At 42.2% G+C, this 16,510-nt stretch overlaps 2 protein-coding genes across 3 annotated transcripts; both read right to left on the bottom strand.

Moving 5' to 3' along the window:
- Nucleotides 1-1,128: 1,128 nt before the first annotated feature.
- Nucleotides 1,129-5,013, bottom strand: clp1 (cleavage factor polyribonucleotide kinase subunit 1). Its single transcript, XM_056439326.1, has 6 exons — nucleotides 4,791-5,013; nucleotides 3,851-4,125; nucleotides 3,574-3,681; nucleotides 3,348-3,467; nucleotides 2,890-3,027; nucleotides 1,129-2,758 (listed from the first exon to the last, which is right to left on the bottom strand). The coding sequence occupies exons 2-6, from the start codon at nucleotides 4,121-4,123 to the stop codon at nucleotides 2,072-2,074; spliced, it is 1,326 nt and encodes a 441-aa protein (XP_056295301.1). The 5' UTR covers nucleotides 4,124-4,125; nucleotides 4,791-5,013; the 3' UTR covers nucleotides 1,129-2,071.
- Nucleotides 5,014-5,362: 349 nt separating this feature from the next.
- Nucleotides 5,363-14,548, bottom strand: selenoh (selenoprotein H). 2 transcript variants are annotated; one of them, XM_056440053.1, is made up of 5 exons: nucleotides 14,451-14,548; nucleotides 9,722-9,848; nucleotides 8,977-9,119; nucleotides 7,397-7,516; nucleotides 5,363-5,609 (listed from the first exon to the last, which is right to left on the bottom strand). In XM_056440053.1, exons 1-4 carry the CDS (start codon nucleotides 14,464-14,466, stop codon nucleotides 7,413-7,415), a joined length of 390 nt encoding a protein of 129 aa, XP_056296028.1. In that variant the 5' UTR covers nucleotides 14,467-14,548; the 3' UTR covers nucleotides 5,363-5,609; nucleotides 7,397-7,412. The 2 variants fall into 2 exon arrangements, with proteins under 2 accessions (XP_056296028.1, XP_056296027.1); XM_056440052.1 differs by having other exon boundaries at nucleotides 5,363-5,612; nucleotides 14,451-14,544.
- Nucleotides 14,549-16,510: the final 1,962 nt, after the last annotated feature.

The following is a 16,510-nucleotide window of genomic DNA, read 5'->3' as shown; positions in this document are numbered from 1 at the left end:
CTTTGAAGATGTCACAAGAAAGAAACCATCATGATACCTTTCAAGTGAGTGTTTATCCCCTCAGTTTATCTATAGGACTTTAGAGGGGCTGAGTACTCCATGCAATATATGGGCCCTTCAACTCTGTAGGGAGAAATCCAAAAAGCAAGTGCAAAACAATAGCATTAGAGCTCTTTCTAAGCACCCCCACCCCCCACACACACAAATGCGCTGTTTATGTATTTCTGTAAAGTTGTTCTTCATGAAAGTTTATTCGTTTAATTCATATAACCGAAGTCCCTGCTATCATATAATTCGCGTAATGTTGTCTGCTCAGCTCCGGTATTTAAAAAAAAAAAAAATTGTATTTTATTTTATTTGTAATTTTTTAAAATAATTTTTTTACGGGCGGGGGGGGGGGCCTTGACACGTCCAGGCCCAGGGGCCCGTGGTTTCTTAATCCGTCCATGCCTCTACCCACTTATGAAGAGATATCTCTAAAGTTACATAACTTAAAGATTCAGATGTCCTCGCTGTGAGCTGTAATACTGGAAACTTGAAAGCCAGATGATCCCATATAATTGCTGTGCCTTTGTGGAAAGTTCCACATTCAGAAGTGAAGAATAGTTAGTCTGGAATCTTTTTTTTGTTTTTGTTGAAATATCGGATAATTTTACATTTATTCAGCTTTTGTCCAAGCCACATGCAAATTATTTACAATCCATTTGTCAAGAAGAAGCCAAATTCCACCGAACAAACGTCATATATTGAGCGGTGCCAAGTAAAACAATCTGGGAAATACTTAACTTGTGATAAGGGGTTAGAAGCAGAAACTACTTTCTTTTGAAGGGATCACCAGTCAAAATGGTAGGTTTATTGTGTTTTGTAATCACCTTTGAAGGTTACCAAAAGAATCAAGATCCAATAATGTTGAGTAGTACTAATCTGTCGTGGTAATTGGGAAGGAGTTAAAGTACAGTAGCTCTGAAAAACAATTTCTTTGCAAAGTTTTTACCACAGGCGACAGATGGTCACCTCAAATTCTCCATAACAGGCCCACAGGACCACTACAACGAAGCCACATATGGCAAATTAAAGCCAATGTTTAGAACAATAGGACAATTAACAGTACAAAGTCATCACAAAGTGTGAGTTTCAATTTGAGATATTGTTACTGTATGTTAAGAAATAGTGTCCAACTTCAATACAACAGCAAAAAAGCCTTAGTGGGCTGTGCCTCACTCATGTCCTAAGAGACATAGACACTACAGGATGTATATGACAGAACACAGGACACGTCTCCCACTTCAGACACATTTAGAATAACTTTGCTTTGTTGGAGGAGGCTTTGTAGAAATATTGAGTAAATATTGAGTAAAACCTAATGTGAAGCGAACCTATTATAAAGACTTAATTAAGTTGTAATTAAGGAAAAGCATACACATATTTTTATAACTAATCCATTAACCCTCCTGATGTCTTCGGGTCAATTTGACCCGATTCAATGTTTAATGTCGGTGTTCTTTCGGTCGTCAACAAACAAACATAAAGTACCTCACACTTAAACTTGGAAAACAATATTAATTCTAATAATTTTCTGGAGGTTTTAATTGCTGGGGTCAAATATGTCAGTAAATATAAAGGTAACAGGAGGGTTAAACATTGAATCGGGTCAAATTGACCCGAAGGCATCAGGAGGGTTAAACAACAAACATATACAAATGAAATTAAGTGTGTGCAGTGCAATGTGCAGTGCAATGTGTAGAATAGGACAATATGCAACGATTAAACTGAGTATATCTGACACCAAATGTTTTACATTTAAAACATTTATTACGCAAGAGAAGAAAAACAATGTTCATAAAACATCTCAAGGAAATAATTGCCGCAGTGATAAAAACCTCCCGTGCCACAAATTGCTCAAACATCAGTACAGTGGGGTTGAATTTACAGAAACTGAACTAAAACCTTTTCTCTTTTTAGTCCCTACAAAGAGGCAACTAAGAAACAAAATGTCTTCTTCACGGAACTCCTCCCCAACAAGACCCCCACTTATTTTACAACAAAATGCTCTTCCCTTACATGTAACACTTCATTTCATGTCCATGAAGCGGATGTCCATGATAAGTAGAGTGTGTCTGGGCAGTGGTCTGGGTGCTGGGGACAGCACTTTCATCACTTGTGTTTGTGTGTCCACATGAGTCACCACTATAAAGCCACACACAGGGCTCTCGACTATCCCCTTTCTGGCACCTTCCTCTCCATCCTCTGCACTGCTCACGCTTAAGACATGATACGTGAGGTCTCTCCCTGGTGTTACAGGCACAAGCTTTAGCTGTGTGTCATCCTGAGACATTCCCAGGGGCAAGCAGGAGTCCGGGATGGATGGTGCTCCGATCTTATAGATGCGGACGTCTGAGAAACGCACTTCATAGGAGAAAGGGTAGAAGGTCAGTCCACGGAAGCCGTAGAAATACTCGCGGATCTTCTCATCCCGAGTATCCCTCCTGCACTCCTTTGAGCGCTCCACCACCCCTCCGGACTTGGGTAGGAGCACAACCCGGACAAAGTGAGGGAGGTCTCGTTTGAGTTCATTGTAGAGTCTCTCATGGTCCAGCACCAGCACCACATCCACCTCAAAGGCAGAGGCACAGTGGACTAGAGCCTGGTAGCCAGAGCCCTTCACCCAACCGCAGGTGTTGATGATACAGCCGCCCACGCTAGCCTTTCTGTTCCCCTCACAGCGCTGGGAAAACACCTCTGCTAAGCATGATGTCAGCTACACGTTGTGAGAAAAGAACAAATTAAACTGGGCAGAGAAAAACTAAAAACGGACTATATTTGTAGTCTGGCAGTGGGCTTTTGGCTTCATAGTGTCATATTAAGCGTTGCCAGAATATTAGTTATCACCTTATTGTAAAGTTTGATATTGGTCCCAGGGGTAGTTGAGCCAAAGTGGTAGACCAAAGGAGCCTGGACTGAGAAACCCTCCTCCACGTCTGCTGGGCGCTCAATGCAGAGTGCCGACACTGTACCAGGTACAGACACCTGAGAAGCAGAATCAAATTGACACAATAAGATTTGTGTGGGATCTGGCACATAAAAAACAAAACAAATTTGAGAGCGCTGATTGATCCAATATTTTATGGATGAATAAACTAAACATCAACCATGATGGTATATTACAAACTGTGGCATGAATAACTTCTCTGCCTGACATTTGTTCATTTGATAGACCGATGGAACTTAAACTGACGTCCTTCAACACTTCCAGATGATAAGTCTGCAGGACATGATGCAAAATAATAACATTTTTAATATTCCTCTAATATCGGTAGCTTGTGCCGATGTATATTATGATAACTTACCCCACTCTGACCAACATCCAGTTCCACCAGTGTTGGCCTCCGGCCCACCCTTACAGCATAGCTTAATAGCAGGCGGCACACTGTTGACTTTCCTACATCTGTAGGTCCCACGACCATCACCTGCGGGTTAATTAATGATACAAGGTCAACTGAAATGCATTTACTGAGATCTGGCAACCTTGCCTATAAATCCCTCTAGGTACAAAGGTGTTTTATTCAAACTTACCCTCGGCCCCCTCTCATTGTCCCTCTCTGCTTGTTTTCTCATCTGTTCCAGGGCAGCATGTGTGTTCAGGTAGAGCAGCATGGGAGTATCCTTGGACACATAAGCTACCTGTGGTGATGAGGGGTAGACGCTGGTTATCAAATCGTTTATCAAATGTCAAACTAACAAAGCCACACACGGTTAAATGGGACACGTTATACAACTGGTGAATTTAAATCAACAGATAAGGCAAAATAGAACCCAAATAAAAGCTCTCACACATTGGTATGGTGCTTACCTCTGGTTTTCCATAAAGATTCACGCTGCAGCCTTGCCAGGTGAAAACTGCAATCTTGGAGCCTGGTCCGAATGTGTACTTCTTGTTGCGGTTCAGCTCTGAGCCAAACACCTCACCCATTCCTGTCAGGAGCTCCAGCTCAACTTGCTCTGCTGCCTCCCCTGCCTCCACCTCAAACCGAAGTTCAGTCTCCTTCTCCAGGTCAAACCTGGTGCTGACCTTCCCAAGAACTGGAACATCTTCACTGGTCGTTTCCACACCCTCCGTTGCCATGACTGACAGGAGATACAAGTTACAAATACATGTCAATTATTGGAAAAGGGAACATCAAATACAATACCAGTTGTCACAATGTCTCCAACACAGCAATACATTTAAGGACCATTTCCATGTTGTATGAATACATTTATATTTCATATATAGATGAGATAAAAAGTTGATTTAACCAGGAAGCCTTCTGTCACACCATCTCTGTTAACGTTACACTAGAGACCGAGCCAAAGTGGCAACGTAGTGTAGTTAACCGTTAAATAAATAAATGTATTAACTATATCCACATACAAAACAATCACATACTACAGGAGAGATATGAAAGAGATTACGATTAGTCCCAGTTTATGATCGCTATCACTTATAATATTAGATATGAGGGACAAACTGGGGCTATAAAAAGAGTATTCTTCGTTTTTCTATATAAAGTTTGCATGTTATAATTAAATATATATGTTATTACTTCATCACACCCACAGTCAAAGTGTGAGCACATTTCAGCTCGAGACATACAAAAACAGTTAGGTTAGCTAGCAGTTAGCATGGCATAACGGTAACTTCCCCCTATTTTAGCAGTAAAGAACCCGCAAACGCCTCAAATGCAAGTAACATGCTACCATATTGTCAGTAAAAAGTATTCTGGTTAGTTATGTTAGTCTGTAATACTTACGGACTTAATTCAAGCTTATCGTAGTTTGAAAATGAGGTTGACAACTCTGAACCAACCCTGTGGTTGGTCGCGTGGTGATGACGTCACGTTCCTCTCAACCAATAATATTCGACTTCTGCTGGAGGCTCGAGCAAAAAGTTGTGACCGTTCGATGTAGGTTTAAGAGAGACCTGCATTTTAGAGACACTTTTTACATGTGCGGTGGTCATAACTCTGTTCTATTCATCCTTGCGAAAATGACAAATACCGTCAACATTACCAGAACACTGAGTGACACCGTCCCGTTAAGAAGTACATATGAATGATTATCTTCACTTGAGAAGTGTGACTATGAAATGTATTTCTATAAAACAAAAATATCAAAAGTTGTTCTTATGGTGAAGCTCTTGGAAAGTAACGAAAGCTGACGAATACATTTAGTGGAGTACAAAGTACACTTTTCTTTAAAATGTAGTCAAGTAGAAAAAATAATAATACGGATACCATAAAATTGTTTGTGCGATAAACACCTTCACAGACTGCTTCGCTAGAGTAAAAGAACACACACACACACAATCATACCCACACAATAATTGAAAAACAAGAACACTTTATTTACCAAATTCAAGATTTAAAAGCACAACACACCATTGATAAATAAGGTGTTTTACTAAACAGCAGCACTGTGCGTCTGCATTGGCTCAGAGACGCTCCACTAGGTGTCACCATGTATCCAGGAGATGTGAGCTGTTGGAGCTTGCATCATCAGAGGAGAGACTGGGAGCATCCCATTGGTCACTCCTCATCATTCTGCTTCCATGGACCACACCTCCTGAGCTCCTGCTGCATGCAAGACAAAGAATGCATTTAGTTTAACTCTGAAATATAGCACACCACTGTTGTGTACGACAGCACTGTGTCAACCAGCAGCATCATATACACATGTATAGACCAAAGGATTACAATTTAATAGTTTATTAAAACCTTGTTCCACATGTGCAGGCATTATTATTCAGTTATGAAAGCAAACTTTGGACCATATTTTAATCAGACTTGCAAATTCCTTTTAAAAGAGGGTCCACACAACTTAGTTCAATTCAGATTTATTGCTCAGATCAGATTTGTGTTATGCTGTTGGATGCTAATTCTTTACGGGGGATGCAGTTGGAGTGGTGGGATTGGGATGTGAACGGCCTCACAACGCAGAATTGCGAAGAGTGTTGATCTAGAGTAGACTGACGGAAAAGTTGCATGAATTCCAATATGACTGTTCAGTCCTGCATCTGATTTAGGACCGCATACATACATACAAAATTGCTCAAATCAGAATTGAAAAGATCCGATCCAATGTGATTTGTGCTGTTCACACTGTCAGAAGGGAACAAAAAATATAGATCTGCATATGCAGTCAGTTAGCTATTATGGCTGAAGGTTGTGTCACAAGCTTGATTAATGAGCAGTTGGTCTGCTCGAGCCTGGTGACTCATAACATGTTAGTTTAGGCAATGACACGTGGCTGTGGGGGAATATGCACCTGGGATCAGTGAATCCAGACACGTTTTTAATAGTATCAAAAGGTTTTAAAAGTATCTTAGAAAAAACAACTAATGAGCGATGAGTCAACGTCTTTTGAGCACAACTCATTTTATGGTAAATCATTTCAACATTGAAAAAACAAATTTGAATACAGTTTGGTTAATACACTTTTTCAAAGGGAATATATATTGCAACGATTGCAACAGTTAATTATTGTCCATAAACTAGGCTGTGGAGAATATGGTGACATCAAACTAACCTTGTAATGTATCCCATTTTTAAAAAACCATATTGATCATCAACCTGAAAAACCTTTTGGACATTAACTGTAGGAGCTATTTATTTGATATTAGTATTTAGTTATTTTATTGACAAGTAGTAATGTTTAATTATTCAGGTTGTTTGCTTATTTAAGTTCGATTTTTTGATATATTAGAATAGCTTTCTATTTTGATAATTTTTAGTTTAGTTTAATTCTTTGTTGTTGTTGTTGTCTAGATATATTTAGTCTTTTGGTTGTTCATGTGTTCGTTAATTGGGTATAAAGCTGTGGGCACCTGTGGTTATATGCAACAGTAGGCAGGTACAGGACCAGCATGCACCTGGGTAGGCCTATGTTGTTGTTTTTTCCAGAGCAGGAGAGGCAGCGTTAGGAGTTCCTTTTGTTTGTTTGCTTGTTTTGTTCAGAAAAAACGGATTGGACAATGCATTCTTTTGGCTGCATCAACCACCAACATGGTGCATCAGTGGCAATTTGATTTATGTTTTGTATTTTGTTATTGGACAAATGGCCACGCCATTAACATTTCCAACTTGAGCTCTGCTTAGCCTGTGTTTTTCACAAAATAATACACAATATATTTCAAATCCATGGTTGGTTACCTCATGTGAAACTTAATTTAAAAACGGAACCTTTTTATATCCAACTAAATTTACCTCCAATAACAAATACAGGTATAGTTTTACTTTGTGTCTCTATTTATTAGAGCTGAACAAAAATAACTATTTAGTGTGACAGTGAAATCATTAATTAATTATTGTAACTGTAGTTTTATGTATTGTATTATTCTGATTGCTTTGACATAACAAACCTTCACTGGGCGTCTACTAAGCCTTCAAAGCCTCCTGCAGAGCAGCAACGACAACATCAGGCTGAGGAAACTTGAGCTTACGAGGTGGACCCTTCTTGATTCCAGTCCACAGACACGTTTCTATGGGGATGCGACATAAGGCGACAGAGCAATTAGCAAGATAAGCAATCATTTTAATGCACAACAACAGCGTCTAGAATATAAGCTAAAAAGTTAAAAGCCCTCAAGACAATTTTACAGATGTGTTGACTCTGACACTAAAAAACAAAGTGAAGAGCAGGTGGTTTACCAACGTCTTACATTTGGAGAAAACATTCATACAACACGAACGTACTGTGTGGTTTATTTTGATTACTGGTTATTGCATGTTGGCATGTGACACATTCTGTCTGCAAATTGTGTCGATCTGGTGGCTTTTCTGCAGGTCTGGTAAACGCAGCCTGCTGTTGACTGTTGGAGCAGGTTTAAAGAGGCAGAACAGACCGTCACTCTACGTCAAAGACGGGGGCAAAGCGGGTCACGCGTAACGGAAACGGTACCGATAACATTTCATGGTTCGGCACGCACGTGAACGGATTCATTACAGCGTTCAACGTTAACCACTGCATTGTGAAATACAGCTTTACTGACGAGTTAGTGTTGATGAGAAACTTAAACTTAAATTCAGTTGTATGAAGGAGATGTTTTTACAGCGTCATGAAGTAGATATTAGAGCTGAATTATGACCCGTTTATACTAAGCAGCTTATAATATTCACAATTAAATCTACTAATGACAAGATTTGTTATTATGAATGAAAATGTAATCTTTAGTTTCCTAATAAATAAAAAAACACTGGTTAATGTAAAAGGATAACATTTAGAATAGTTGATGGTTTACAGACTGCAGAGTGGTTGAAATGATTTTTAGGACAGTGGTAATCTCTTTTAGTCTGCGTCTTGTCGACCAGCTGTTATCATCAAACAATATCGTCAATGATCTGCAGCAAAAAAATAACGTGATCAGGGATCACTAAAAGTTATTTTAGTGCTGATCCGATATCTGTTGCAACACAAGTGAGAGATTTGGTAAGATTATATTTTATTCAAATCTTTAGTTGACAACTTACATTTACAGCTAAAACTAAATATATTATACTGACAATTGTGTTAAATTTAAATCAGGTTATTTCTGAAGTTTGAGTTCCTATCTCATTACCAATATATACACGCCTGCTGAAATACCCTATGTCATTAATAGTCTTTCCACAATGCCTCGGTTTACTCTTAATGAGGCTAAAACTCGTATCTAAGTAGCTAGGCCATTGTTTCTGGAATGCACTTTGCTTTGTGATATTATTATTGCTATAAAAAAAATACAATTCCATTCACCAGTATCCATCTCAGAGATGAATATCTCGTAACCTCAGGGAATAAAATCATAATAAGTGAATGACAGACCGTGGTTAGAAATGCTTGAGTGGTTTGTAATTTTGGTAAAACTAAAACTGTAATAAACCCAAAGTGACATAATGACACTTGATCATCCATTGGGAAGTAAATGGCAGTTATTGTGGGATATTCCCTTTTTGCCCTTCTCACCCTTGCCTCCATCCAGCAGAGTGATCTCAAAGCCGTTTCTGCGGGGTTTCTCGGGGTTGAAGACCACTGTCAGTTCAGGATGGGCAGCCAGGAGGGCAGATTTCACCTCCTGAGCATTACGCCCATACACCCGTCAGCTCTTACTGCCAGAAATAACAGATACAATGCGGTGAAAAACATTTAGAGTTGCTTCTCATTCTATAAAATTATGCTCATTTGTGTATTGTGCAACAGCCTAAATACCCCTTCAATAGATGTAATGGCTGGAATTGTCCCATTGTAATTTATTGCAGAGAATACAGGGGGAAATCTATGGCTGCATATGTGAATCCGGAAAATCAGAGGTGATTATTGAACTGCAGGTTTCTTTTTGGTTTTCAGTAGGTTGGATCAAGTCTCACAATTCTCTTTCGACCATATAGATCCATCACATTTAGCTCTTCACACATGCATTACTTATATTGACCAATGATCTATTTCAGCCATTTATCCATTAGGTTTAGCTATATTTCAACAACTGCCTTTTTGTGCCCGATTGGAGCTCCACAGCAGTACCAACCACGAAGTCTGACATATTGGGCTTATTTAGGTGGAAAGCTCTGCAGCTCGTGCGTGTTATGATTGTGCCAGGTGTGAGCCCTTAGGGGGCACAGACACTTCTGCTTCTCCAACAGAGCTCCGCCTTTAACTTCTTCAGTGTTTATTCCCAGACAGGCAAATACTGGACTATCTTTAAGTGTCTCACCAGTGTTCAATGACCACTCTTTGGCCTCCTTGGCCCTTCTCCCCCTCTCCTCTGTCCTCCTCCTCCCCCACGGATGGTTTCTCCCCTTCGGCCTCAACCTCCGCTTTGCGTTTCGTCCCGCGACGACCTGAAACACACGTTACGTTGGTTAACACGGATTATGCTTTCGATGCTGACTGAAAAGGGGACGTTTTAGACTCAGGATTACATTGGATGAGGGAAGCAGAACCATTAAACACAGGTGTGACTTAAGTCAGAAACTGGAGCTGAAAGAAGCCACGGTCAAACAGAAAATATGCAAGGACCATCGCATATATGACCGAGGATTCTATTGTTCTGACCTGGAGAGCGGCAGGAACTCCCTCCAAAAAGATCTCCACACAGCCGAGGTCAACAACAACGACCAGCTGGAGGCCATAGCAGCTCTGACTCAGACGGTGAGTCAGAAGCTGCTGGAGCTAGAGGGAGCACGCCTGGACCTGGACCAGAAGACCGCTACCATCGAGGAACAGAAAATCATGTTGGAAGATATCAGACGAGAGAAGGAGGCTGAGGAAAACAACAAGATCCCGTTGGAGCTAGGGTTGGGCACCGGAAACCGGTGCCAATATGGTAGGCCCTACCGGTTCCAATACAACCGGTATTACCCGGACCGAAACGCAACGCACATTTCGGTGCTTCTTTCCGGTGCCTGCGCCGATTGAAATTGAAAACAACTATTGTTGTGAACTTCTCTGGTGACTCCGCCCTGTCTGCAGGTTACGAGCCTCTCATATTTAACTTTGACAGCGGAGGTTGCGCCGTGTGTGACTACGTGAACCCGTGTGGAGCACACCAGCGTCAGGCTGGACGCGATGGGGAGACCGTCACCGGTCCCCCTGAACACATGGAGACCGATTATGACGAGCAGCCTGAACTCAGATTAGTACTGTATCGTTGATTGCAAGTCTTGCATTCATAAAAGTAGCCCAATAAATAATAAATTAGCCATTATAACCATGTTTAAGCTAGCTCGTAGCTAGCGTTAGCTACGAGCTACGAGCGTGACAGTCTGTCAACAGATGTGTTGATGTACAGCGGTCCCGGCTGTATACCCGGTGTTACCGGGAATATAATGACGGAGGAATAAAGACCGTGGGGCATCACTTTGTTTCAGTGTAACTCTCGCTGTCAGAAGCAACACTTTATTTGTCACGTGTCATCTTCAGTACCTCTGATTGGTTGTTCTCTTTGCCCATCAAAACAGTGACAGGATTAACCCTATAAAGTCTGCACATGACTACATATCACATCATATAATGGAGAACATTGTGTCTGTTAACAGTCTGATATCCGGTATCGTTTTAAAAGTACCGGTTTAGCACCGGTATCGGAAAAAACCCAAACGATACCCATCCCCAGGGTTTTTCCTGCAGAGAACATTTGGGCGCGCGCCTAAGCCGTTTTCCCGAACGCCTATGACAAATCCCGAGCGCCTACCAGGCAAAAAAAAGTCAGCAATAATTTTTTTTTAAAAAGGGTTCATCACGTGCATGTCAGCGAATATGTTCTCAATAGTATGTTTCAAGTCGGCTACAGCCGAACCCTCGTTCTGTTTTGATTAATAGTAATCGAGTTCAGTGTTTTCCCTAAGTTTAGAACTTCAGGGGGGCGGGACTAGTGCCAGCCCAATGGCCAATCAAAACCAGCCCAAAAACCAGCCCAATATCAGAACTCAAAATATGCCCGTGCCAAACCATATACACTGCTTTTAAAGTCCATGTCCATGTGTGTACGTGCTGATCTGGAGTCAGTTTGGTAGGATTTGGGTAGAAATAAATTATTTCATTTAAAATATGGATTTTTATTTAAAAGATTCATGTAATTTGCATGCAAAATAGGTCTACCCGAACCAGCGGACAACAAATTCAACCCGCGGCAACACTTCAAAAGTAGCCCAATTCCGCGGGAAAACCGCGGACCTGGCAACATCGGTGTGCGGTATTAACTGGTTTTTGAATTAACTGGTTTTGGTACGCGTGCATGAGGCAGATGTGCCGTAGGAGTGGCCTCGAGTTGCCTCTCAGGACCCGTCTCGACTAACTAGGAAATGCACATTTCCATCGCTTAGCCTCTCTGTCACGTTCTTTTTATGTAACGCTAATGTTTTAAAGACTAAACACGGATGACTTTGCTGTAAAATGTGATACCTGTTCGGGAGGCTGTAGTCGAGACGCCGAGGACACGGAGCGAGGACAAAGTAGGTGACTCTGCTGGTGCCTGTTCAATATACGACTAACTTCAATAAATACTTGACAAAATGCTCTTGTTGTCAGTCTGATATTTATGTTATACGTCGTTATCTGACGTCAAGTCGATGTGAGACCAGTTTACTCTTCATACAGTGTGTAATGAAGCATGTAGCCCGTTGTTTACACCCAGCTCGCCCACCGCTGTCAGCTGGGAAACTGATCGACTCAGATTAAATTGTGATACCACAACAAGACTTTGTGCTGTCTTCACATCTCTTATGTTTTATATTCGAGACTACGGATCAACATATATCCTCGTAACTATACTCTACCCTGTGCAGCACTCACTGTCCAGATTAAACATGACTGTTACCTGTTGTTTTGTTACGATAAGGACACACATAACTACACACAGGAGTGAGCGTGTCTTTTGACACATGACGGGGGAGCAGCTTGCTCCAGCCTTCATTTAGGATTTCGACGGCATTAACGAAACGTTTTCCACCTTCATGACGAACATATCACTTGTTCACTGGCGATACAAAAAATAAAAAAATGGATTAAGATTAACGCCAAGAATCGAACCTGTGATCATCTGCGACCACAGGGCCTCCTAACTTGTATCCCAACTACCACACTGAGCTATAGAGGTATATGGGTTGATTACAGTCAGTTTAAGTTTTAGATGAATAGATAAATCACTCATAGTGATAATCAGTAACTGCGTTTCCTATTGTCGCATCAACTTTAATGCACAAAGCGGCTGTTGCCTATGCAATCACGTATTTGAGTTAGATGGGTCTATGATGTTAGAAGAAAAGGCAGGCGGTGTTAGAATATATTATATAAATATTAATGTCTTCCAAAGTTACTATATTACTTACTTAATTTGCTCAAAGTCAGTTTTTGTTATTGTAAAGTACATTGTAATGTAAATCGGGTTATCGGGTGAAATACCTATAGCTCAATGGTAGTTCACAAGCAACGAACAGAACAGCAGGTGCACAAGTCGGCTGTTCGATTCTTTGAGAAATCCGTGTTTATATTATTTTTGTATTGTCGGTTTAGATATTTTTTTATCACCAGTGAACAAGTGATATGTTCGTCATGAAGGTGGACAACGTTTCGTTAATGCCGTCGAAATCCTAAATGAAGGCTGGAGCAAGCTGCTCCCCCGTCATGTGTCAAAAGACACGCTCACTCCTGTGTGTAGTTATGTGTGTCCTTATCGTAACAAAACAACAGGTAACAGTCATGTTTAATCTGGACAGTGAGTGCTGCACAGGGTAGAGTATAGTTACGAGGATATATGTTGATCCGTAGTCTCGAATATAAAACATAAGAGATGTGAAGACAGCACAAAGTCTTGTTGTGGTATCACAACTTAATCTGAGTCGATCACAGTTTCCCAGCTGACAGCGGTGGGCGAGCTGGGTGTAAACAACGGGCTACATGCTTCATTACACACTGTATGAAGAGTAAACTGGTCTCACATCGACTTGACGTCAGATAACGACGTATAACATAAATATCAGACTGACAACAAGAGCATTTTGTCAAGTATTTATTGAAGTTAGTCGTATATTGAACAGGCACCAGCAGAGTCACCTACTTTGTCCTCGCTCCGTGTCCTCGGCGTCTCGACTACAGCCTCCCGAACAGGTATCACATTTTACAGCAAAGTCATCCGTGTTTAGTCTTTAAAACATTAGCGTTACATAAAAAGAACGTGACAGAGAGGCTAAGCGATGGAAATGTGACGGGTCCTGAGAGGCAACTCGAGGCCACTCCCACGGCACATCTGCCTCATGCACGCGTACCAAAACCAGTTAATTCAAAAACCAGTTAATACCGCACACCGGCCCTAAGCTTAATTTAACACTGAGGTGTGCTCACCTGTGTGCGCGCATCACGGCTGAGCACCGAAGACCCATTTTGACCCAGGAAAAACCCTGTCATCAGGATGAGCAGCTATAGAGTTACATCACTTTACAGACTGTCTGCAATTGGAGACAAAGACCTTAAACATTTCACTTCTGGAATCATCTTTTTCTTTTCTTTTTTTAAGCCGAAGACGGTCTCAAAAGCTCCACCACTAAACGCCACTCGCTGTGAGAGCTGCGCAGCGCAATGCGTGCAGACAGCATTTAACGGAGCGGGGCAGCGCGTGCGCTCTGATCGCGCGCTCTTTTAATGAAGTATTGAGACTAAAAATATGCAAAATCATATCGTTTTTAACGTACGGACACTTTGTTAGTAGGCCTATCGATACACCGTGCAGCATGACAGCAGTAGATGTAGCGGGCTGACATTCAAGCTAACCTAAAACCACCGTCCTCCAGTTTGGGTGCTTTGCTCCACTAACGTTAGCTAACTGTTCGCAGCCTACACGTGGAAGTCTGACCCATCAACTAAAACGATATACAACTCGTGTCTATGTTGTTGATATATGTCGGAGTCCCATTTATTTACTGTGACGTTGCACGCAAAACCGTTACCTGCTTTGGACGCCATTGCAGTTACCAAAACTTCGCGCGTAAGGGGACTATACCAAAGTATTGGTCTGAAAGGGTTTTCAGTGTGACGGACCAAACCATTCCTAGGAAGGATGGGGTGTTCTATATAGATACATATACACACATACATTCGTCTACTCAGCAGTGGTGCCAGGGTTACTGCCTTAGGGCCGGACTCGGCCCGACTGTACGTCACATCCGGCCCGCGGGTGATAAGGGGAGAATCTTTTTGAATTTAAAAAAATATACATTTTTGTCTCCGATTCTTTAAAAAGCTCATTTGCAGGCTCACTTTTCGCTTACGGCGAACACGTCCGATCTCGTCTGATCTCGGAAGCTAAGCAGGGTCTGGCCTGGTCAGTACTTGGATGGGAGACCGGTTGGGAATACCAGGTGCTGTAAGCTTTCCCCCACTCTTTCAAAAAAGCCACAGGCTTCATTTAGTTACTAAATGAAGCCTTTAGTTACTAAATGAAGCCTGTGGCTTTTTTGGTGCATTTCTAATTTATATATGTAGGCTACTTGCATGGATCGGAAAATGTGACGTTTTTAGAGGGTAACTGTCTCCTGCTTTAGGCTATGTATTTGTAGGCCTCATTGTGAGGCAATTTTGGTGCCAATGCAATTTCTTAATGATGTGTAGGCCTTCATGAATAATTTCAAATAGCCTACCTATCCATGTGTTGAGTCAGTGTTTGGCCTTTTCAGTCCGAAAGTGTAGATTAATAGATAGATAGATACTTTATTAATCCCCAAGAGGAAATTTGTCGTAACAGTATCAGCACCAATAAACTAAACACACGAGAATAAAAAATAATATAAAATATAAAAAACAGGGATGAAAGATATAGATGTATACAAGTGAAAGATATAGATGTATACAAGAAGTATACAAAGTAAAATATAAAATAAAATATATATGTATATATACAACATATATGCATACACAATACAATACTAATGACAGCGCGATGTTCGCGCTGCACTCCGCACGCGTAACACCGCCTTTGACTCCGGGAATATGGCGGAATACAAAAGAGCCCGCTACGACCTCCGTAAGACCATCGGCTCTGCCAAGCGGGAGTTCAGGAACAAGGTGGAGGAAAAGCTCAAGAGCCATGACGTGAGAGGTGTGTGGAAGGGGCTACAGACAATCACGGACTTCAGAGGGAAAACCAGCGGTGAAGAGAACTCCTCTACCTCCCTCCCAGGCGAGCTAAATACATTCTTTGCTCGGTTCGTCGTGAACGGCAGCCCGCCGAAGGCAGCGCCGCCCGAGGAGACCAGCCTGCTGATCATCTCAGAGGCTGACGTGCGCAGAGCCTTCAAGCGGGTGGACATCCGGAAGGCGGCAGGTCCCGACCACATCCCGGGCGCGCCTCAGAGCATGTGCAGACCAGTTGGCAGGAGTCTTCGCAGACATCTTCAACCTCTCCCTGTCCCAGGCTGTTGTTCCTGAGAGCTTCAAGATGTCCACCATTGTGCCTGTCCCCAAACACCCCAAGGTAACCTGCCTGAATGACTGGAGACCCGTAGCCCTCACCTCGATTGTCAGTAAATGCTTGAGAGGTTGGTCAAGGACTTCATTTGTTCCATGTTGCCTGCCACGCTGGACCCATGGCAATTTGCATATCGTCAAAACAGATCCACCGACGACGCAATTGCCATGGCACTTCACACCGCCCTTTCCCACCTGGAGGAGGAACTGTTGTGTGCGAATGCTGGTTGTGGACTACAGCTCAGCGTTCAACACTATTGTTCCCGCCAAGCTCGACACCAAGCTCAGAGGTCTAGGCCTGCACTCTACCATGTGCAGCTGGATACTGGACTTCCTGTCGGGCCGCCGCCAGGTGGTGAGGATGGGCGGTACCACCTCAGAGCCGCTGACCCTCAACACGGGAGCCCCTCAGGGATGCGTGTTGAGCCCTCTCTCTACTCCCTGTACACCCACGACTGCACGGCCATGCACAGCTCCAACGTCATCATCAAGTTTGCTGACGACACAACAGTGTTGGGGCTGATCACCGACGACGACGAGACAG

This window comes from Pseudoliparis swirei, chromosome 19, assembly GCF_029220125.1.
Source record: "Pseudoliparis swirei isolate HS2019 ecotype Mariana Trench chromosome 19, NWPU_hadal_v1, whole genome shotgun sequence".
NCBI lineage: Eukaryota > Metazoa > Chordata > Actinopteri > Perciformes > Liparidae > Pseudoliparis > Pseudoliparis swirei.
Note: the sequence above shows the minus strand (reverse complement) of the source record. Positions and strands in the feature narration are given on the sequence as shown.